This window comes from Bos indicus x Bos taurus, chromosome 14 (assembly GCF_003369695.1).
Source record: "Bos indicus x Bos taurus breed Angus x Brahman F1 hybrid chromosome 14, Bos_hybrid_MaternalHap_v2.0, whole genome shotgun sequence".
NCBI classification, from domain to species: Eukaryota; Metazoa; Chordata; class Mammalia; order Artiodactyla; family Bovidae; genus Bos; species Bos indicus x Bos taurus.
In genome coordinates this window covers 81,886,796-81,911,387 of record NC_040089.1, presented here as the reverse complement: position 1 = coordinate 81,911,387, position 24,592 = coordinate 81,886,796, and the positions used below count along the sequence as shown (strand labels likewise).

The window sequence follows — 24,592 nt, the reverse complement described above, 5'->3', positions numbered from 1 at the left end:
CCTGCATTTAAAAGAAAGGGGGTGGGGGGAAGGCAATCGGGTGAAGGCAGTCAAGATGTACAAACTTAGAGTTATAAGATAAATAAGTGCTAGGGAAGGAATGCACAACGTGATAAAAATTAACACCGCTGTGCAATATGCATGAAAATTATCAAGACAGTAAATCTTCGAAGTATTTTCACAAGAAAAAAAACCATTTTTTCCTATTTCTTTAATTTTGTATCTGTCACTAAGCTTATCATGGCACTATTTCCTGATGTAGGTGAGCCAAACCATTGTGCTAAACTTACATAGTGCTGTATGCTAGTTAAATCTCAATAAAATTGGAAGAAAAAAAGGAAAACAATGATAAAAAAAAATGAAGGAAAGATAAAATAGATAGCCTGTGGGAATCTGCTGTATGACTCAAGGAACTCCAGCTGGGCTCTGTGACAACCTAGAGCAGTGGGGTGGGGCGGGAGGTGGGGGGGACATGTACCTACGGCTGATCCATGTTGATGCTTGGCAGAAACCCACACAGCATTGTAATTATCCCTCAATTAAAAAGAAAGAAGAGAAAATAAAGTCTCTCTCCTCTCTCTCTAAATTATCTGCGTACACATGTAGGCAATACAACCAGAAGGTCTTTTGACTTTTGACCACAGACATCTAAATTAGACACTCACATTTGGGCACTGAAATATCCAATGCATTTTCTATTTCATATGCAATAGGAAATGCATATTAGATATATCCAGTATAACCAAAATTTCTACTTAAAAATTTTACCCTGCTGTTCTGGCTGAAATTATGTGATGATGACTCGAGAGAATGCTGACATTGTCACTTGGCAGTGACTGGCTATTAATAGGACGTCTTCTGACGGATGAACCAGCACACCATGGGCTTCTGCTTGTATCATGACTCTTGGGTTGGATGAGGAATGGCAGCCAAAAAGCTAAGCAAGTGGTAATTAGTACCATAAATCACTTATGAGTCACGACATAACTGCTGGATGTCAGGTATTATGAGGCATAAACGGAAAACAGACACGGAATTTGATCTGTGGGGAGCATGTAGTCTCATTGGTGAAATAACAGAAGCAAAACCAATAAGAGACAATTCAAGAAAACATATTCAACTTGGGTGCTACAAGATATAATTTCACATGGTAATGAGGTAGGGATCAGCTGTTGCTTCATGTATCAAATATTTGTTCAGGCTCCTTGGGGAAGGTGTATAGAGCAAAAGCATAGTCCCGTTCAAGGAAACCAGTGTCCGGTGGGAAGACAGACAAGAACGTCAACAATCACAGTAGTAAGTGAGACAGCTGGGAGGCAGGCACGCAGCTGGGGGCCGGGGGCACAAAGCCGAGGCCTTGGTCCGGTTCAGTGGGAGTAACGCAGGTGTGGCCGACACACGGGGCAGCCAGCCCTGGGGAGGAGGAGCGGTCTGCCAGAGCTGGCTGTCGAGACGAGTTTCAAAGTTTGAGTCTGAATAAACCAGAGCAAGGAAGAGAGTTCTGGGGAGTTGGAAGAACAGTGGAAAACCACGAAAGGTGTAAGGACGGGGCTGCACAGGAGTCAGCACGAGGACAGAAAGGAAGGGGCGCGGATGAGACCGCGGCGGGCAGCGGCGGCGGTCTGGATTCCCCCGACCCAGCAGCAGAACTGCACGTCCATCTCCCACAGAGGATTCACGCATTTCCCCGCTCCTGGGATTTGGGCTCGGCCGTGTGACTTGCTTCTCTCAGAGGAGTATCAGTGGCCGTGATGTGAACAAAGGCTTGAAATATGATAGGCGGGTGAGTCAGCCTATTTATGTCCGTGACTGCCGTAAGAAGAATATACTCTGGAGTCACTGCCCCGCCAGCCGGGACCCCAGCAGAGCAGAGCTGCCCTGTCTCCCACGGACATGTGGTGGCAGATAATATCTATTGTGTGTTACTGAGATTTTTGTGGTTCGTTATGCAGCGAAAGCTGACTGATACTGAGAGCCCTGAGCAGCTCCTTTTGGCTAGAACAAAGGGTACCAACTTGAAGAGCAGCTGATGGGGAAACACGACACAGGGCCACACAAAAATATCCTGCTGAGAGGCCATCACCACTGTGCAGTACTCCAGCATTCCAGCATAATGCCCACTACCCCAGACAATGTGCAGTACTCCAGCATTCCAGCATAATGCCCATACCCCAGACAATGTGCAGTATCCAGCATTCCAGCATAATGCCCATACCCCAGACATTGTGCAGTATCCAGCATTCCAGCATAATGCCCACTACCCCAGACAAGGGCTGAGATCCAGTGCAAGAATCTGCCACTTATTACACAGACCTTCCAATTAGGATTTCAAAGCAAACTAAAGCCACAGAAACAAGTGTATCAGCTCTCAGGGCAAAAAGAAGACAAAACAGCAGTCACAGGTTTTGTTATTGTAATAGTCGTATTACAATAGTACAAAGCTAGGGACACAATTTAATGATAATTGTAACTTGTCAGTGACTTCTTAAATTACTTCTTTGTGTTTGACTGGAAATTGATTTTATCCTAACTACAATTAATTTCAGAAACAGATACCCAAAAAAGTGTTAGTCTACAAAAAGAGTTTTCCAGTAGGTGCTATTCTTTCAAGGTGTTTAAATCTACATCTTGCATTTCCCTTTAAAAAGCCACATCTGGAATTTGAATAATGTAAAAGAGGTAGGAGAGAAAGACACCCATTTAAATGGTGAAAACAGGCAGACAGAGCATGAGCCAACCCTTCACAAGAGCCCTAGAAGTCAGACTGCTTGGAAATCACTCTTACAGATGAACGCATCACCCTGGTTATACTGCAAGGACAGAAAACCTTGGGTCAATTCAGAGGAGTGTGACTAAATGCATATTCCCCAATTCTGTGCTATTTCTCCCTTCAAAAGATGCAGCTTAGTCCCCTTCTATTTGAGCGGGGGCATGTCTTAGTGACTCTCTGCTAACAAGAGGATATTCGGAAAGCAACGTTGGGACTTCTGAGTCCATAACAGGCACTGTGGCCGCCCCTGCTCTCTCTGGGAGCACTGGTTCTGAGGAAAGCAGCTGAGCAAACACCCAAGTGTCCCTGTGGAGACGCATCCTTCTCAGGCAAATGTAAGCAGAGTGGCCAGGGAGCGCCTGAGACCACCATCGTCCTGGGTGGGGTGAGCCAGCCACGTTGGCAGCAGGTCAGCCTGCCCCAGTGGAGCCTTCAGATGACTGTGCCCAGACTGGCATCTTACCTGCAGCCCCATGAGAGACCTGGCCTCCCCAGGTGGCGCTAGGGGTACAGAACCCACGTGCCAATGCAGGAGACGTAGGAGACGTGGCTTCGATCCTTGGATCGGGAAGATCCCATGGAGGAGGGCATGGCAGCCCACTCCAGTGTTCTTGCCTGGAGAATCCCATGGACAGGGGAGCCCGGTGGGCTACAGTCCATGGGGTTGCAAAGTCAGACACGACTGAGCGACTAAGCACGCACCAGAGACCCTGAGCCCGAAGCACCCAGCTAAACCAGTCCTGAACCCCAGCCCATAGACTCCATGATTACACATGCTTCCTTGTTTGAAGCTAAGTCGTAATTGTTCACAGCTTGTTTGTTCACGGTAACAGATCAGTACCTAGAGCTTCTCTCTGCAGCCATGATAATGCAAGGGGTTACTTTGTAACCGGGGCGGGGGGGAACCCTACAAATAAAACGTGGTACAAAGATAAAAAGAAGCAGCATTCATTGCCAAGCCTTAAGGTCACTAAACATTAGGAAAACACAATCCATCAAACTTTCAGAGAAAGATCTTGTTCCCAAGGACATTCAAATTGGACTTTACCAGATAATTACTGGGTGAGAAAAGAGAAAGTTCTGTTTCTCCGGAATTCATCTCAGGAAATGAGAGGTGGAGGATGGAGAACGCCAGAGAGGAAGAAGGCAAGCACGGATTTCTGCAGATCTTTACCAGCAATGAAAAGATGATGTCTCACGCAGCTGAGTGTCAACCATGTGCTACATCACAGGGAAGACGTGTAAATATTTAGGCATTAACCAGCACATTATTATGAGAGCTCTACCGGCCCTCTATCTTTCATCAAGTTGGTCTGTCCCATAAAGAAAGTTTTTCCAGGAATAAACCAGGATACAAGGGACATTAAGAAGTTTCACAGACGCTTACCATTGCAGCCTTCCTGGCTCACAACTGCTATGCTTCACTTCTGAGTCTGTGACCAGAGGTTTCTGCCAAAGGCATCTTCTGTGCCAACGGCTCTTTTCAACAACAGGAATACTGAAGGCAGGAACCCTGCTTCTCTCTCCCAGCTTCGAACCCATCGGGGACTCTTTTTCCTGTAGACCTCTCAGCACCGTGAATGCACAGGAAGCTGGCACAGGCGAGGCACTCGGCGTCAGCTTTAGCAGGGGTGCGTCAGCTCTCGCCCTGAAAGCCACTTCTGTGTCTCTGAAAGGCGGTGGCCCTGACTCATGGCAGCCATGGATGCTGGTACCTTCTCTGCCCTTGTCTGCTGGCGGAGCTCGGCTGTGTTTCATTTTCTTCTCCCAGCTCCCTCCTCTCATTTTCTGAAACAAAGTCCATCTTTTTTCCAAGTTAACCACAGAATCTGACTGATGAAAACTGATCTTTATTTAACTCTTGTCTTTCTTTACATTCAGTCATTAGAAATTTGATCTTCTATGGCAGAGAAAGCTCCAAGAGAGTCATTTCTAGACTTCAAAAGTCACTCAGGGATTTTATCCTCAAAGAACAATAACAAATTAACCTAGGGAGCCAACAGAGGGTAGAAACCACTCGGCACACACGCTCAGTCCCTTCAGTGGTGTCCGACTCTGTGACACCATGGACTGCAGCCCCCAGGCACCTCTGTCCATGGAGTCTCCGGGCAAGAACACTGGAGGGGCTTGCATGCCTCCTCCAGGGGATCTTCCTGACCCAGGGACCTAACCCACATCTCCTGTGTCTCCTGCACTGGCAGCAGATTTTTTACTGCTGAGCCACAGAAGAAACCACCCTAGCATCAAGCTTTTATGGTAGAAACCACCCTCATATTAGCCTTTAGACAAACGTGTTAAGGGTAAGATTCTAATATTGATATTTTTAGTCCTCAATAATAATATTGGAATGACTAGAGCACTTCCATCCAAAAGATTTGATCCAGCCAAGCAGATGTAAAGTGCTAGTGAAATTTATAGAAACCAATCACGTCCAGCAGGGCAGGGCTTTGCAGTGGATACCTCCCGGTCGTTTCCCATAAACTTTTTTTCAGGGGCTGGCATGGGGAAAGACACTGACCCCAAGAAGTGGGAAAAAAGACATGACGAAAAATCAAAAGGTGCCTGAAAAAGTAGGCGAAGGTGATTTACGTTATTTGCATAATGCCAGGGATGTGTTCTCGATCCTAGCAGACCCTCACTGTGAGCACAGCAGAGACAAATGCAGAGGCCCAGTCATGGGTAGAGCTCAACTACATCATCTTGAACTTGGAGCTGTCGCACGTTAATAATTCTTAAATACAAGTACATTTTGACTCTTCATTATGTTGCCAGTGTAGTTATGCTGGAAATTTGCATGTAGGGATAAATCTCCTGACAATCATTCACTCTCCTTTTACTTCTTTATATTACCCACTAGGGCACTCGGGTTTATTTTTTTAATTATGTGTGAAGGTAGGTTATATTTGTTATCTATAACTTTCAGTTTAGAACAGTAACAGAAATGCTACAAATTATTTGTTATAAATTAGGAGACATTATGTTTGCTAGGCTTAAGAATCAGGGCTTTACCAGTTTCAAACCCTTTTTCACCTCAGGACCGATGGACATGCTATTGCTATCTCTGCCTGGAATACTGTCTTCTGACTCTTTTCGTATTGTTATGGCCAACCCTACATTTTCACATCTTGGCTAAAACATCACTGATTCAATAGACTAAGTCAGAGTCCCCTCTTCCATGCTAATAGAGCAGCCTATACTTTTTCATAATATATAACAAGTGAAACTGAGCTATTCATGTATTTTTTGTTTAATGTCTGTCTCCACGCAAGGCACTTGAATAGAAAAAGCTGACATGCAGTTGGTGCTCAGTAAGTGCTGGTTGGATGAATGAATAATCAGAAAGGCTAAACTGTAAGATTACGCACCCAAGATTACACAGCTAGCATGTGGCAAAGTTCAGACCCTAACCTGTATGGGATTGAGACATTACTTCCATCACCTTATTCTGTTTCCAGCTACAGAGGCGTCACACACAGTGAGGTGAAAACAGTTCTATTCTAAAATATTGGAAGCAGAACAAGATCAAATTACTTTGAGCCAGGTTTCTCCTATTTGTCCCCAGGGTGAGATACTGCAATAGAGGTCTACCTCCATCCATGCATCTCAGATCACCAGATCTGTGACCGATTTCCCTATAGGTTACTCCCCTACTGAGCCTATGCTAAAATCTAGAAGACATGTCAAGTGCCAAAATATATAACCATAAAAAAGTCTTTACCACGTTCATATGCACCTAAAGCAGTTCACCTTTCAAAGCTGGTCGTCTACCAGGTCGAGGAGGCCCCAAGACCACCCAGACGTAGCAGAACAACACGCGTAAGATGCTTGCGAATCGTACAGCCACAGTCCGCTGAAACACCCGGTCACCTGGCAGCTGACGTGCTGTGAGTTATGGACATTAGGGGCAATAATGAAACCGGGTGCACCAAACCCTGCACAGCTCTGGCCTCCGCTGGGAAAACCCCACTACACAGTGAATTCACAGCGACGACAGGGCAGGGGGCACAGGCTCAGGCAGTTGGTTCTGAATTCTGGTCCCCTGCTGTCCAGCAGGTGGCTTTTGTGACAACTGACCATCTCATTGAGCCTCAGTTTCCTCACCGAAAACAGGCCAGTACTGATCTCATAAAATCTTTATGAGCATTAATATCGTACTAAGCAACTGACAGTTTATTAAGTACTTGCCAAAGACTCTTGAGAGTCCCTTGGACTGCAAGGAGGTCCAACCAGTCCATTCTGAAGGAGATCAGCCCTGGGTGTTCATTGGAAGGACTGATGCTGAAAATCCAGTCCTTTGGCCACCTCAAGTGAAGAGTTGACTCACTGGAAATGACTCTGATGCTGGGAGGGATTGGGGGCAGGAGGAGAAGGGGACGGCAGAGGATGAGATGGCTGGATGGCATCACTGACTCGATGGACGTGAGTCTGAGTGAACCCTGGGAGTTGGACGTGAGTCTGAGTGAACCCTGGGAGTTGGTGATGGACAGGGAGGGCTGGCGTGCTGCGATTCATGGGGTCACAAAGAGTCGGACACGACTGAGCAACTGAACTGACTGAACTGATGAATCGATGGCAGCACTGCTTCTTCCTTCTCTTTTTACACGTGTATCCATTCCCCCCAGACTGCCCGCCCATCCAGGCTGCCACACAGGAAGGAGCGTAGCTTCTTGCTTCTCTTTTCACACACATGTATCCATTCCCCCCAGACTGCCCACCCATCCAGGCTGCCACACAGGAAGGAGCGTAGCATTGCTTCTTATCAAAGTTTATAGCTTGTTTTATCCAAAGGAGCCTGTGTATACGGGACACAGCACAATATCGGCAGACGCACTTGATGCCTAACAAGCAAAAGCCATAAATAATCATATTATCTCACACCCTGCCCCGCCAAGAGTCTTACGTAAACCTTGCATTTCATAAATATTTGTTGATTTATCATACAAAGTAAACCAGCTATGAATTCCAGCTGTTATGGATACACAATCTAAAAATGAAAATCTTTAGCTGGAAGATTCCTCTACTCTGATACGTTTTGGAGAGCCATGGAAACTGAAGTAACTGCATGAGACAGAATTCAGGAAATCCCCCCGTCCTTTTCAGGGAAAGAAAGAAGCTAAACTTTGTGGACTCTAGACCACTGAATTTAATTGTTGTCTGGGTTTCTAGATGGTTCAAGATCCTAGTGCAGATAGTGAACACCTGAGCACATGGAATAAGGAAGTAAACACAACGGTCACCTGGGCATGACATCCAGAGATCGGAATTAGACATTGGTCAGGAGGATCTAGTTAGGATCACACAAGGCTGTGATTGGAGAGTGAGGTAGTCAGAATAGCCAGGACTCAACTGCCACAGTTCAGGAACCAACAGAGGAAACTCAGAGCTGATCCGCTCCACTTGCTGAATTCTGGAAGCCAGGATACAGAGCCCTTTACCTGGAGATGGTGCACGGTTTAATGGGGAAGTGGAGGAAGCGCTTTTCTTTGACATAAGGTAACAACACAGTGTGAGCGAGGCGAGAAAGCAGGCGAGCAGCGCGGCTGCCTCACGGTTGCTTCTGCGATGCAAACGCAGCCCCTCCAACTCTGGAGGCAGCAGCTAGGCAAGTCTCAGTGGGAGTGTTTTGGATTTCCCTGGTGGCTCAGCGCTACAGAATCTGCCTGCCAATGCAAGAGATGTGGGTTCGATCCCTGGGTCAGGAAGATCCCCTGGAGAAGGAAATGGCAACCCACTCCAGTATTCTTGCCTGGGAAATCCCATGGACACAAGAGCCTGGCGGGCTGCAGTCCATGGGGTCGTACAGGGGACGCGGCTGAGTGACTGAACAACAACCACTCCTGCAGCTTAAGCTTTGGGTGCACAACATGAGCTGCAGGTCCCCCGCAGACCCTCTGTCTGTTAGAGTCCATGCAAGAAGACAGCTAGAGACTGTTCCACACAATCTTATGAACATTAGTGGGTTGTCCAAAAAGTTCCTTTGGTGTTCAAGTACCAATAGAAATAAAAGACATATTTTTCTCTTCACCAGGAACTTTATTGAATGTATTCACCATTTTGTTCCACTACCTTCTGCCATGTTTCAGGCAACTTCAGAATTCCATCTTCCCAAAACTGTTTTTTATCTTTTTGAGCAAAGAATTGCTCCAGGTGCCTTTTAGAGTCTTCCAGGGAATTGAAAGTTTTCCATTAACAGAATTTGTAAAGACTGAAATAAGTGGAAATCCAAAAGTGCAACGTCTGGTGAGCACAGCGGAGGAGTCAGAACTCCCAGCCAAGCTACGAGAGTTTCGGCCTGGTCGTCCAAGAGGCGTGAAGTACTGTGCTGTCCTGACGGGCATTCCTGACCGACTCTGGGGGCTTTCGTTGAGTGCTGCTTTCAGTTGGTCTAATTGCGAACAGTGCTTGTTGGAATTAATCCTCTGCTTTTTCAGAAGGAGCTCGTGGTAGACTCCTTTCCAATCCCACCATATACAAAACAGCAACTTTTTTGGATGAAAACCAGCCTTTGGTGTGGTTGGTGCTGGTTAGTTTCACTTGCCCCACAATTTCTTCTGTCTCACATTATTGTACAGTATTCATTTTTTATCACCCGTCATGATTTGTTTTACAAATGTAACATTTTCACTATGTCTCAGTAGATAATCACATACAGAAATAGGTTCAAGAAGGCTTTTTTCTTACTTATGTGGAACCCAACCGTCAAAGTGATTAACATAACCAAGCTGATGCAAATGATTTTCAACGCTTGATTTGGATATTTTGATTTTGTCGGCTATCTCTCTAGTGATATAATATTTTATCTGTGCTGTGTTGTGTCTGACTCTTTTCAACCTCATGGACTGTAGCCTGCCAGGCTCCTCTGTCCATGGGATTCTCCAGGAAGCAACACTGGAGTGGGTTGCTGTGTCCTTCTCCAGGGGATCTTCCTGACCCAGGGACTGAACCGCGTCTGTTGTGTTCCTGCCCTGGCAGGCAGGTTTTTACCACTGAACCACCTGGGCAGCCCCAGGATAAAGCTGATTGTTCTCAGTGAATGTCTTGATTTGATCATTGTCAGTTCAACTGGTCGACCCCCCCTGAAGCCGACCCAGAGACACATCTTCAGCCCGAAACTCCGTCAGCCCCTTTCAGCAGCTCAGTCAGTCACAGCACCTTCTCCATATGCTGCATAAATCTCATTTTGTATTTCAGTTGCATTTTTACCTTTCTTGAAATAATAAAGCATAATATGCCAAATTTAACTTATACTGAGTACATCATGAGAAACATTGGGCTGGATGAAGCACAAGCTGGAATCAAGATTGCCAAGAGAAATATCAATAATCTCAGATATGCAGATGACACCACCCTTATGGCAGAAAGTGAAGAGGAACTAAAAAGCCTCTTGATGAAGGTGAAAGTGGAGAGTGAAACAGTTGGCTTAAAGCTCAACATTCAGAAAACGAAGATCATGGCATCCAGTCCCATCACTTCATGGGAAATAGATGGGGAAACAGTGTCAGACTTTGTTTTTTTGGGCTCCCAAATCACTGCAGATGGTGACTGCAGCCATGAAATTTAAAGATGCTTACTCCTTGGAAGGAAAGTTATGACCAACCTAGATAGCACATTCAAAAGCAAAGACATTACTTTGTCAACAAAAGTCCATCTAGTCAAGGCTATGGTTTTTCCACTGGTCACATATGGATGTGAGGGTTGGACTATAAAGAAAGCTGAGCGCTGAAGAATTGATGCTTTTGAACTGTGGTGTTGGAGAAGACTCTTGAGAGTCCCTTGGACTGCAAGGAGATCCAACCAGTCCATTCTAAAGGAGATCAGTCCTGGGTGTTCATTGGAAGGACTGATGCTGAAGCTGAAACTCCAGTACTTTGGCCACCTGATGCAAAGAAGTGAGTCATTTGAAAAGACCCTGATGCTGGGAAAGATTGAGGGCAGGAGGAGAGGGGACGACAGCAGATGAGATGGTTGGATGTCATCACCGAGTCAATGGACATGGGTTTGGGTGGGCTCCGGGAGTTGGTGATAGACAGGGAGGCCTGGCGTGCTGCTGTCCATGGGGTCGCAAAGAGTCGGACACAACCGAGAAACTGAACTGAACTGAACTGAATATGCCAAAAATGTAGCCTTTTTCTTCCATGTTCAATATTAAAATGGCTACACAAAAATTCACCAATTTTGATAACTTTTTAAATGCACACTGATATGACAGCTATCACAATACAATCTAATTGTTTCTAATGAAGTTAAAGACAATTAAGCACTACTAGGGGCTTCCCTGGCGGCTCAGTGGTAAAAACCCACCTGCCAATGCAGGAGACAGGTTCAGTCCCTGGTTGGGAAGATCCCCTGGAGAAGGAGATGGCAGCCCTTCAGTATTCTTGCCTGGAAAATCCCATGGACAGAGGAGGCTGGCAGGCTGCATCCCATGGGGTCGCAAAGAGTCGGACACAACTGAGTGACTAAAATGACAACAAAAGTGGCCCTAGAGCCAGCTTACAGGAAACACACGAACCAACGTTTTGGCCAACCCAATTCTTGGCGTCTGGTCCCATCACTTCATGGCAAATAGATGGGAAAACAATGGAAACAGTGACAGACTTTATTTTCTTGGGCTCCAAAATCACAGCAGAAGGTGACCGCAGCCAAGAAATTAAAAGACGCTTGCTCCTTGGAAGAAAAACTATGACAAACCTAGATAGCATATTAAAAAGGCAGAGACATTTCCTTGCCGACAAAGTTCTGTCTAGTCAAAGCTGTGGTTTTTCCAGTAGTCATGTATGGATGGGAGAGTTAGACCATAAAGAAGGCTGAGAGCCAAAGAATTGATGCCTTTGAACTGTGGTGTTGAAGACTCTTGAGAGTCCCTTGGACTGCAAGGAGATCCAACCAATCCATCCTAAAGGAAATCAGTCCTGAATACTCATTGGAACAACTGATCCTGAAGTTGAAGCTCCAATACTTTGTCCACCTGATGCAAAGAACTGACTCATTTGAAAAGACCCTGATGCTGAGAAAGATTGAAGGCGGGAGGAGAAGGGGACGACAGAGGATGAGATGGTTGGATGGCATCACCAACTCGATGGACATGGGTTTGGGTGAACTCCAGGAGTTGGTGATGGACAGGGAGGCCTGGCGTGCTGCAGTCCATAGGGTTGCAAAGAGTTGGACATAACTGAGTGACTGAATAGCAACAATACTTTGTTTAAGGTAAAGGAGATAAAGAGTTAACAAGATCGAGGAAGACAATTAGATGGAGTGAAAGTACAGTCTTCTATTAGGTAATAAGCAAAGTCATGAATGGTCATCACTTCATCTAGCTAATATAGAAGGAATATTTTGTAATTTCTGTTCTCTAAAAATGCATATTCTTTGTCTACTGCTGCTGCTGCTGCTAAGTCACTTCAGTCGTGTCCGACTCTGTGCGACCCCATAGGCGGCAGCCCACCAGGCTCCCCCCTCCCTGGGATTCTCCAGGCAAGAACACTGGAGTGGGTTGCCACTTCCTTCTCCAATGCATGAAAGTGAAAAGTGAAAGTGAAGTTGCTCAGTCGTGTCCGACTCTTTGCAACCCCATGGGTTGCAGCCCACCAGGCTCCTCCGCCCATGGGATTTTTCAGGCAAGAGTACTGGAGTGGGTTGCCATTGCCTTCTCCATATTCTGTGTCTATAATACATCAATTATAAAAAGAGAGTTAATCAAAGATCTTGAACCAGCACAATATGTTTCAAGCTGAGCTCATAAAATCCAAAGGTACCCTTTAACCTTTTAAAAAAATTTATATTGGAGTATAGTTGACTTGCATGAAAGTGAAGTCGCTCAGTCGTGTCCAACTCTTTGTGACCCCATGGACTGTAGCCTACCAGGCTCTGCGGTCCATGGGATTTTCCAGGCAAGATTACTGGAGTGGGCTGCCATTTCCTTCTCCAGGGGATCTTCCCAACCCAGGGATCGAACCTGGGTCTCCTGCACTGCAGACAGACGCTTTACCGTCTGAGCCACCAGGGAAGCCCCATCGCTGACTTGCAATGCTGTGTGAGGTTCAGGTGCACAGCAAAGTGACTTAGTTACACGTATACACGTATCGTTCTTTTTCAGATTCGTTTCCCATATAGGTTATTAGAGTGTTGAAGAGAGTTCTCCACGATGCCCTTCAGCCTTTTAACAAACAAAAAGCGGGAAACAATAGTAAGGGCAAGTTGTGTTTCTGCTTGCCTCAGTCATGGAAGTCTGAACGCCGCATGTGCACATGCACACCGTGTCATGACGTAAAATGCACTTCTTCTTGCGCATTATTCTTTAAAGTTTGAAAACTTTTCAAAAAATTAGAGTAGAGAAATCGAATGGAGCACTGCTGATGAAAAGCTAACCAAAGTCAATGGAGTCATGATTTTTTTTTCAAACTTTAAACTTTTTATTTTGTATTAGGGTATAGCCAATTAACAGTGTCGTGGAAGATTTAGGTGAACAGAGAAGGGACTCAGCCATGGATATACATGTATCCATTCTCCCCAACCCTCTTCCATCCAGACTGCAACACAACATTAAGTAGAGTTCTATGTGCTCTACAACAGGTCCTTGCTGCTTATCCATTTTGAATATAGTAGGTGTCCATAGGGTCACACAGAGTTGGACACGACTGAAGCGACTTAGCAGCAGCAGCATGTACAAGAGTCGTGTTTTTTTTTTAATGAAGACTCAGCAGAAAGAGGTTCCATGCAATGCTGTGCCAGTTTCAACATCCACATTTCTTTTAGTCTTCCTTTTGTAGCTTATTACTTGCCTAAGTAAACTGCCTACAAATGACACTTATTTTTACCCTTTATAATATAGTGTCCTTTAAAATAGTACTCTAGTGTATAGAGATAATCATATTTTACACAGAAAAAAATCTCAAACATGATCCCTGTTTTTCATTTCCCTAACACTGGCTGACTTCCAGCCTCTTGGGACCTCAATATCTTCTTATGCTTCTTTTTTATATAAAACGCAAAGGTGAAAAGATTGCTGAAATTGCTTTGGTTTTGAAGTGTGACTGTTTTGATTTAGTGGAAAGGCAGACATTTTTCTGTACCAATCTTTCCCGAGTACTTGGACCACAAGGCTAAGATCAAAATATGAATCACTTTGCAGTACACCTGAAACTAACAAAATATGCTAAGTCAACAAAACTTCAATAAATTCCTTTTTTAAATTATTGTTCTCCTTGCAACCACAAATCCCAGTTGCAATGGGATTGAAATACTTTGCTGGGAATGAAGAGTTCTCTGGATGTTGGCCTATAAACCCCAATCTTACACCCCAAAGCACACACCCCCAGCTGGTGATCAACCAACATCAGCTTCCCGGGCTTCCCTGTAGGTCCAGTGGTGAAGAACGTGCCTCTCAGTCCCTGATCAGGGAAGATCCCACATGCCACGGAGAAGTGACCCAAACTGAAGAGTCTGCGCTCTAGAGCCGTGAGCCACAACAACCGAAGTCCGTGAGTCTGGAGCCCACGCTCCATGATAAGAGAGCCGCAAGGAGAAGCCCACGCACCCCAACCAGAGAGCGGGCCCCGTGGGAGCGAAGACCCAGCTCAGCCAGAAGCAACAGAGAAGTAAATAAAAGGATGAGCCGCCTCCCTCGTCTCAAAGAGCACCGCTCGCTGTCTGACTGCCCACCCGCACCCACGTGTGCTTGTGAAACTCAGGACTCTGTGTTTACCACACTCTTTAGGAACATACGCGTACGTGTCAGAAAATTCCATTGCAGAAACTCACATTTCAAGGGTTGTCTGGGCTGCTATTTGAGGACCCCGGCCGAGGTTTCCTCTCTTTCCAGCACTCAGGTTCTTGCAGAGCAGGAAAGACAGTCTGGCAAGAACGAGGACAGGACTTCCAAACAGAAGAAAGACAACCTGTGCCTTGCCGAGTGACTCAGTGCCGGCCCTGTGCTCCCTGAGTCACAGCCAGTCCATCACCCACACCCTGGAGGGCATCCTGCTGACAGAGACGGCCACCGTCCCGGCTGCCAGATCGCTGGCATTCCGTGAGGAAATTATGTCCTTCTCTGCATCTACTGATTTAGTGCCCTGGCACGAGGAAACTTTTCGGAAAGGAAAAGCAGAACTGGGTTGCGATCACAGCAACGATGATCTAGCCAGGACCTGTTATTGCAGAGCAGTTCAGACCTGACCCCTGCTTTCTGCAATCACGCTGTTCACTAACATGTGACGACAGCTGAAACGGGCATGGCATTCAGGGGGCGGCGATATCTGTGGGTCTAGAACCATCAACAGAAACTTCATGCATGTGACAGGGGTTAAGCTGAATCTCGAACTGAGAGTAAGAAACACATAAGACAGGGAAAAGGAAGGTCATTTCCAGAAGTGGGAAGAACGAAGTGTCCAAAAGTGCGGAGGCAGAAACGCACCTGGCCTGTCGGCATGGATCCAGAGTCAACATGAGATGTTATCTCTGTGATCTGCATCTTGCATCCCACATTTGAGCAAAGGAGTATATCCGCCCCATCTCATTAAAGCAACATGACTCATACAGCAGGTCTCACTAGGCAGCTTTTCTCCGGATCTGCATTCTATAAAACCGTGTCCTAGGAAGTGTGAAACTCTTCCTATCGCCGCTTTTTGGTTAATCGGGAACCCCATTCTCCCACATCTCTTTGATCTGATCTGCTTCTGGAGTGAGAGATCTTGGTCAATTACAGAACTGGGTGAAATTCGATCAAAAGAGTCCATTACTATATTGCACAATACTGCTGAGACCTGGAAAGGGTGGAAGAAAAGGCTAAGGAGGATCTCTATTAGAAAGAAACTTAAGTAGAAAAAATTAAACATTGACCCACAGAACTATTAATAAAATACCGCCTCATGTTATAGGAAGATGAGCCACAAACAGATTAAATGTCTATTTCATTTGAAGCTTAGAATCAGCATGGTCTCTGTAGGCACATCTGAATCATTGAGTTGATATGACTCACGTCTTACCTCGAGGCTGCTATTGACTGTTGCCTAGTATGGGCACTGCACAAAAAAAGCACCAGCCCTGGAAAGCGGGCTCTCTACTTGCCATGACACAGGAGGACAGAGAATGCCGCCGGCAACATCAACAAACACTGCTGCGCTCATCAGGCCAGCAGCTACCACAGCCGCCGCAACAGTGCACGCTGGGGCAATGCGGGATGGGATAGGATAGAATACGAGCCAAAGAGAGACAAGGTTCACATCAAAGCAGTGGTTTCAGTGAGCTCAGACTCTTGCATCTTCACATTCATAGAAAAGTGCTAAATTCATTCGTTTGAGATGCCTGTTTTTCTTTAATTAACAGTCATCTTTTGATGCTCCCACTACCCGGCTTTCGTTGCCAAAACAAACCTGGTGTGTATAACTGGCTCCTCCCTCCCCTGTTTGGAGCCGTCCCTAGATGAACCTGAGGGGCTGTGCCCGGGGCTTAAGTCCTCAGCAGATCTGCCAGATAAACAGCTCTCCCTGTGAGGTTGTGCTTCTTTCATTGTTTCAGTTGACACATATGTGTGACGCTACATCTGTCCAGATGAAGCATTTTCTAATTCTACCTGGCTGGGGCATAGTTTTTTTAATTCATCCATCCAGAGAGGAAACCTTTCTCTCATTAGCTCAAAAGCTTCTTAGAGGTTAATTGGGAGTTCTGGTCCTCCTGCATGCAAGCTTTATTAATAAACACGTTGTAGCTTACTCAACTTTCTCAATATTGGGGATAAACAAACAAGAAGCTGGAGAATAGATGGGGCAGAATTAATTTAGTCCATTCTTCGGAATGCTGTCCCTGCATGAGCTCCCCTGCTACCCCCGTGTCAGCGCACCCAGCAAGAGGCACGGCCCTCTTACCTCGCTCTCCTGGTGAGCCGGGCACACCTGCATTTCCTGGGAAGCCCGGGGCACCTGGGGGTCCTTGCTCACCCGGGGTTCCCGGGGAGCCCGGCCTCCCAGGCTCTCCAGGAGGCCCCTGGATGGTCCGCACTGATGACGAGTGGCTGGGAATCTGGTTAAGGATGGCCGTGTACCTGGACATGTGACCTGAGATGGGAAGGACAAAGACAGCATCCGATGAACGGTCATACATGCAATGGAAGAACTGGATGTACTATTTGTCAAGGCTCCGAACAATTCTGTTAGACACCCACCAAGGCATGAGGCACATCCCTCTGAAATAAGTTTATTTCCAAATGAAAAGATCCTGCATTTCCCTTTGGATGATATTAGCAGCTGGACTGTGTTCAAATTCCATCTCATGCATTTGGAATTCCACAGCTCACGTCAGCATCTCAGTAAGTATCACTGAGCAGAAGTCATAAATTTTACCTTTACCCCCAACATTTATCTGACCCCTAAACCCTCACCCAGCAGCCCCTTTTCTCCAGCAATTTCCACCCAAATGATTTGTCTTCTTTCCTAACCCACAAAGCCTGCCCCACCCTCTTGCTCACAAATCCCCAGACAAGTGCTGTGTTTCAACTCATCTCTTCATTGCCAAGCCTTTTTGCAGAAACCTTTACTTGAGTCCCAGCTGCAGAAACTCTCACTAGCTTTATTATTTTTTTAAATTTGGCTTTCTCTCATTATCCCTTAACTCAGTTGAGCCTGTAAGAATGGATGTTAATAATTACAAGTAAAAACTGAGAAAATATTTGATATCATAATTCCCCATTTTCCCAGAATCATCAGTAGACAACATTTCCCTACAGAAGTGAATTTTCCAAATGACTATTATTTATTCCTTTTTAAATATCCAACCCTAATAAGGAATGGCAACAATTTCTAGAGGGATGATTTCTAAGATACAGTCAATGCCTTCTTAAGCCTAGGAGCAGGACTGTCATTAGGACTGGGTGGCTGCTGACGCGGGCCCGCCAGGAGGCACATTCGTGAAAGTCAGCGTAGGAGCAGACGTGTCCGCCTCTGCTGTTTCAGCTTCCTGCTCTGATAAAGGGGCCGTCCTCCACTACTTCTCCAGAGGTGATCACTGGAGCCTCACACAGTTCAACCTTTCCTAGCATAATTCTTCTGATTAGCTCTGGACGAAAAACCAGACAACCGAGCAAGTGAGGAATTATAAGCCACGTGGTAACCAAGCTCTGAGGCAGAGCTGAAGGGAGGAAAGATAAAGCTCGGATGACAGAGACACGGCTCTGGGGAGGCTGAGCTGTGCTCATGGGGCCACATGCAGTCTCTGCCGTATTCTTCTCCGACAAGGACGTTGACAGGCAGGCCCTCCCCATTTTACAGGCCTGTTTCAGCTCTGGTATAACCCCGCTGGTTTCCGAGAAATTATTCACAGGAATCTGACAATTCCTGAGGGGAAAAACTGGATTTTGAAATCTCAATTGTTAGGCCACGTTTCAAACAATCACATATCTGCATAACATTTCTATTCCAAAGTGGAATAAGACAGTAACTATTGTGATATAGTCCTTATGTTATGGTCAATGAGTCATATTAGGATTTAACCCTTAGGTTTCCTTAAAACAATTCAGTACCCATTTACACTGTATACTTGCAATGAGAAACCTACAAATAATCCAAGACACAGGTTAGCTGCAGACGCATTCTACTTAATGTTCAGTTTCCCTTCTGTAATTAATTGTGGTTTCAGAGATTCTTATTTTGGTATTAAATTTAAGTAGTTTTACTTGTAAATATCTCACACACACTAGTGTACTATATAACATAAAACGCACTAAAGTTAAAATAGAGGGAGCATTTAAAATAGAGGGAAAGTTCAGGTTTAAGGTGAGGAAATGGGACAGGCGTGACGTAACGTGTGCTCCGGTGCAGTTTTCGGCGTGGACCCGAGGATCCCGTCAAATGCCACGTGAGGCCTGTACCCGCGTGTGCGTGTGCTTCTGTGTTTGTCTTTTATGGCATAAGTCTTACAGAGAAGGGCCTTGGGCTAACCAAAGAAAAGGATAAGAAAGAGAGATTGATTTAAGTCTGGAGATTGGGAGGCAGGTCTGCTGCCTCAGTTTGGCAGCTTTCAAGTCCTTAGCACTTGATGAAAAAGATTCATTTATTTGGAGAGATGAAGAAGGAATAGAAGATTTGATCTGGGAAGTCAAGTTAAACCTATACAAGCGAACAGGAGCTTCCAGACAAACAGCAGAGAGGGATCTGCGTCTGCATCATCGCTGTAGAAGGCCAGGGTAATCCGTAATGAGATTACATCTAAAGAGGCAGTGACCTCAGGTGGGTCAGTGATGGCCAGTTGTAAAGCTAGTGGGTATGCACCAAGACAACGCTGAGTTTATACTTGTGCAAAAGGCGAATTTCCATTTGGCCGAGAAACAGCGAACATTGGTGACTACAGCGCACTTACTCTGGATGAGCTGCTCGCACACCTGGCGTGCCACCGCTCTCACCATGGCTTGAGACTGAAGGTCGCCCTGGAGGAGAGAAAAAGCAGACCCCTGACTACCGACCACGGCCCAGCCCGTGGCAGGACCTCCAGGAGGGAGCTGGGACTTGACCCACTGTTGCAACCCGGCCCTTCGCTGCCGAGCAACAGGCAGGATGGCCCACCGCGCACACGGGGAAGGTGGGAGCACCCCACACGCGCCGTGCGAGGCTCCTGAGAGCCCGCGTTAGACGAAGACGCTCAAGTACGCACTTCCGGTCCCAGATTCTTAAAAAATTTAAGTGTTTGAAACAAACCCATTAACTATATATTATTTAATGCCTTCTTTATCACTCTTTAGAGCTTATAAAATATGGCACTTTCTCAAGCGGTGGCTTATTGAATACTAATAGCAACCAGAGGAAAGATGCTAAATCCATTTATAGAGTTAAAAACTTACAAACCAAGTTTTCACCGAGGTCATCGGGTGAGCCCAAGGTCACCACTGCGTCTATCAGAAGAGACTGCACGATTATCTGAGCAGCGGCACAGTTTCTCAAAGGAGAGAAAAGGCCCCTGAAATAACCTGTTTTAGGTCTCACAGCCAGTGCTCTGACCCCGCACGTCATTGTTTTCCTGGGAGCAGATATCGGAAACACGCAAGCCGCGATCTACCGCTTGGCGTTTTGAGCAGAGCGTTTACTTCTCTGAAACCTTTCCCATCCTCTGTATAATGTCTTCATTAAACCCTCTCTGTGAGTTAAATGAGTGACCCTCTCTGTTTCATCCCTAAACAAATGCTTCAGATCACCTAGCTGGACTAGCAGAGCTGCAACGAGAAGCCAGCTGGCCTGACCTCCAGCCCGTGGGGTGGATCCGCTTGTCAGGTGCTCACAGTCGGGTGAGCTGGGGTGGTGGGGGCGGGTAGTGAAGCGATGACTGACCCGGACAGAGAACCGCCCTCCCTCGCCAGGCTCCCGGACAAAGCTACGCAGCCAAGAGATACTCACCCTCTCTCCCCTCTCTCCCTTTGCTCCAGGGACACCCTGCAAAATAGTAAATTGTCGAGTTAGGATGCTGCACTCAGCCAAGCATAATGATGGCGCGTCTTTTCTGATTGTGCGACGAGGTTTTCCTTAGCGCTCATCATTCTGCAGCGAGAGGAGACACGCAGCCACAGGAATAAACAAATAGCAGCCTGTCATCCCGCCAAGCAGCAACGTCTCTGTGTTGTGTTGTGTTTCCTTGTTGGTTATCCATTTATTTAAATTTATTTATTTGTAATTGAAGGATAACTGCTTTATAATATTGTGCTGGTCTCTGCCATACATCAACATGAAGCGGCGAAGGTAGACATGTGTCCCCTCCCTCCTGAAGCGCCTCCCACCTCCCTCCCCATCCCAGCCCTCCAGGATTTACGGAACCGGGTTTGAGTTCCCTGGGTCACACAGCAACTTCCCACTGCGATCTGTTTAACACATGCTAGTGTAAGCGTCCGTGTGACTCTCTCCGTCTGCCCCGCTCTCTCCTCCCTTCCCGCCCCTCGTGTCCATCAGTCTCTTCTCTGCGTCCAGGCCTCCACTGTGGTCCCACAGACACTTTAAACATTTTACTCGCCCAGTCTCTGCATGCAAAGTCACAGTACGCGTGAACACAAAATTGGGGTCCTGCAGCAATACCGCCTTGTAATACAGTGTCACTGGATAAATCATCCACTCTTTTCACACGAAACGCCTCTCTCTCCTGATGCTGCGCAATCGATGTCACACGTCTCTGCTGCGAAGAGACATGGTTTTCATTTTTGAAAGCATATCTCTCACAGAAAGGAAAACATCTTCCAACCTCAGAGCTCAAGTGAAAGGTGGAATCTGTGAAATGCTAGCTCTTCACCCTGCTACTCCATTCGGGATTAACAGCACGTGAGGCCTTCTCCCCGATTCTCCCTGGTAATGTGAGCCTGTATTAACGTGAATGTCCCAGCTGAACTATTGTTTTGTTTTGTGGCTTAGCTACTCTTTGACCCATAGGAAACCTTACCGTATCTGTAAAAACTTTTGCTGAAAAACAATGGCCTTTTTTTTTTTTTTAAGTGTTTCTGCAATGAAATTACATGTATAATGCAAAACACGTGTCTTCAGAAGACTTTCTTCTTCTTGTTTCAACTCCAAGGCAGGGTAATAGATTTACTGAACAACACTTTTTATAACCTCTACCAGAAGGATAGTAAGTGCCATTTACAGATGGAATTTGTCACGCTGTCAGGCTGTCCCCAGTTGTTACTATAATCTCAGAGGTCTCAAATCAGTCTCTTTTCCAAAAATCTCTATTCAGTTAGTCATCCAAAATGAGAATTCCGTGTTCATTCCAGTGTGTGCAGGTAAACTGGCTTTCTGGAAAAATGAAACGCCCTCACCTGTACTGTCTGCGGCTGTCAGAGGTGTAAATACTTGTACTGGGGCTGATTCAGGCGACAAACGCGCGTCTCTGTCTCCGAGGGTGGAGTTCCGGAAGGACGAGGAGCGCCACGCCCACTCCCTGAGCCGGCAGCCAGGCCCCGCCCCCGCCCTGTCCCCCTTCCTTCCCCTGCTTCCCGCACGCCTGTCTCTCACACACTCACACGTTTTGTTTCGTGTTGCTCTTGGCCGTCCCCTGTGACACCTGAGAGCTTACTTCCCTGACCAGGGGCTGGATCCGAGCCCCTGCAGTGGGAGCTCGGGGTCTTCATCACTGGCCCACCGAGGAATGCCCCCCACACTTCAGCATCGCAGCTCCTCTCATACCCACCCCTCTGTTCCACTACCCAGCTGCAGCCCCAACCATCTCACGCCAGGGCATTCGCACCTTCCTTCAAGCCAGCTTCCCTAACGAAAGACCCTCCTCTTCCGTTCATCCTCTGCACAACCACGAGTCTCGTCCTCCTGATGCAGTTCAGGATGCAGTTCAGGAAGCTGAGTGACTTCGGACCGACAGCAGCTCTTCCTGTATTCAGAGTCACCCGGTGACTCTTAGATATCCATGTGACAAAGTCAGAGTCCTCGCTTTCAAAGACATGTTACTGATCCGTGGCCTCAACTTCCACTATCGTCTGCTTATCAAAAGTAAAACTTCTCATTCCCGCAGACCTGGTCTAGTCAGTATATCAGAACACTTGTGAGAAAGGTATTAAGAGAATATCTTATATACCAAGTATCAGCAATATTCTAATGCAATACTCAATTCAAAGACCACCTATTTCATACTAAATCTTTATTATTGTATATATTTAACCATGTGTATGCTCAGTTGCTCAGTCATGTCAGACTCTTTGTGACCCTGTGGACTGTAGCCTGCCAGGCTCCTCTGTCCATGGACTTCTCCAGGCAAGAATACTGGAGTGGGTTGCCATTTCCTCCTCCAAGGGCTCTTCCAAACCTAGTGAAGTCTCCTATCTCTCCTGTTTGGCAGATGGGTTCTTTACCATACTGCCACCTGGGAAGCCCCCATTTAACAATGTTAACACAAAGATTTCTCTTCTCTTTATGTAGATGGTAAGATCGCTAATGCTGGGGACCATAACTTATATTACTTTATATTTCCAAAACCACCTAGCCCATTTTTTCCATAAAAGAGTCACTTGAATATTCAGCTAAGTGCAATATTAAATTAAAATATTTATTATACATCTAGGACTGCTGCCTACTTCATTTTCAAGCATTTGATGCAATACAAAACCAAAAATCAGCAAACAAAAATTAGCATGTGTTCCTCATCTTTAATAAACCAAGAAATTGTTTGTAGATACTAGTGGTTTAAAACTCAAGCTGCTTTTACCATGTGCCAGGTAAACATCTCGGCACATTAATTCATTTAAGCCATCTAACACCTGGTAAGGTGAACTCATTTAATCCCTGCAAGACTCCTGTAAGATAAGCTCATTTACTCTTTACAACCCTGTGAGATGCTACTTCCATTTTCTTGTTGCTCACTCAGTCGTGTCCGACTCTTTGCCGCCCCATGGACTGCAGCACGCCAGGCCTCCCTGTCCATCACCAGCTCCTGGAGCTTACTCAAACTCCTGTCCATTGAGTCTGTGGTGCCATCCAACCATCTCATCCTCTGTCATCCCCTTCTCCTCCTGCCTTCAATCCCTCCCAGCATCGGGGTCTTTTCCAATGAGTCAGGTCTTTGCATCAGGTGGCCAAAGTATTAGAGTTTCAGCTTCAACATCAATCCTTCCAGTGAACACCCAGGACTGACCTCCTTTAGGATGGACTGGTTGGATCTCCTTGTAGTCCAAGGAACTCTCAAGAGTCTTCTCCAACACCACAGTTTCAAAACATCAATTCTTCAGCACTCAACTTTCTTTAGAGTCCAACTCTCACATGCATACATGACCACTGGAAAAACCATAGCCTTGACTAGACGGACTTTATTGGCAAAGTAACGTCTCTGCTTTTTACATATAAGGAGAGTGATGCATTGAGAGGATAAATAAATTGCCCAAGGTCACACAATAAGAAATGGAAAATCTGGGACCAGAATCCATTCAGCTGGGCTCCAGAACCCTTGCCCTCCACAGTACACTCTACTGCTGCCAGGAAAGAGAGCACTGCTCAACACATTTGCTAGCCTGAATCTTCTACTTCAGTGTAGGTAATATTTTTCTTAATGCAGTAATTTAAAAAGCAAACAAACATCTCCCAAATCTCACTCCAGTCATTCAGAATTAGTCTTTGAGTCATTTCTTAAAATCTATTTCATCTTGAATATTTTTTGTTTCTGAACCAACATATTCTTAATGTTTCCATTGCTAGCGATCATGTGTTAACTCTTCCTATTTGAAACTTGGACAGAGAAACGGCAGTGCAAGCCTGAGTGATAAGGTAAACGGATGGCATCAGGTGTCGGCGCCTCTGGTGTGCAGAGACTGATGCGTTTAATGAGGCCCGAAATTCCTCACACTCAGCCTCCCAATGCTTGTGACTAAGTAGCTGCAGGGCACAGCAAGGTGGTCTCCAGGAAACCACATATGTACACTTAGTGAACATATCTGAACGACAAGAAATTATTTTCTTATTCCAACTTCTCTGATGTCTTTCCTTTGATCTTTCGTTTTGCAAAATAAAAGAAAAACAAACTCAAAATTCCTGAGTGAACGAAGGTCCGTAACTCCACCAAAACAAGCTTTGATGGAAAACACACAGTCCCTGTAGATGTCGGCAAGAAAAAGTGGCATATTTTCCTTTGATTTCAGGAACACTTGAAATGCAAAGAAAAGAAAATACAGTAGCTACATTCATAGATTTATAGAATTTTAGTGCTGAAGGAAAGAAGAAATATCTCATGGTCCAAGTCCCAAATATTAGGTGTTTGCTAACTAAAATCAAAACACCCCTAGCTCAGCTCTAAGAGTTGAGCTTCCATCAGTTCAGCTCAGTTCAGTCGCTCAGTCATGTCCGACTCTTTGTGATCCCATGA

At 46.0% G+C, this 24,592-nt stretch overlaps 1 protein-coding gene across 4 annotated transcripts in view; it reads right to left on the bottom strand.

Moving 5' to 3' along the window:
• Nucleotides 1-24,592, bottom strand: part of COL14A1 (collagen type XIV alpha 1 chain) — a 233,441-nt gene that overhangs the window by 12,320 nt on the left and 196,529 nt on the right. For all 4 annotated transcript variants that reach the window (XR_003514529.1, XR_003514530.1, XM_027561688.1 and 1 more), the window contains exons 43-45: nucleotides 20,146-20,181; nucleotides 19,118-19,184; nucleotides 16,633-16,821 (exon numbers count right to left, since the gene is read on the bottom strand). Coding sequence is in view for 2 of the 4 variants with exons in the window: in XM_027561688.1 (XP_027417489.1) it covers nucleotides 16,633-16,821; nucleotides 19,118-19,184; nucleotides 20,146-20,181 (292 nt within the window). In the remaining 2 variants the exon portion in view is untranslated. The remainder of the gene's footprint in view (nucleotides 1-16,632; nucleotides 16,822-19,117; nucleotides 19,185-20,145; nucleotides 20,182-24,592) is intronic.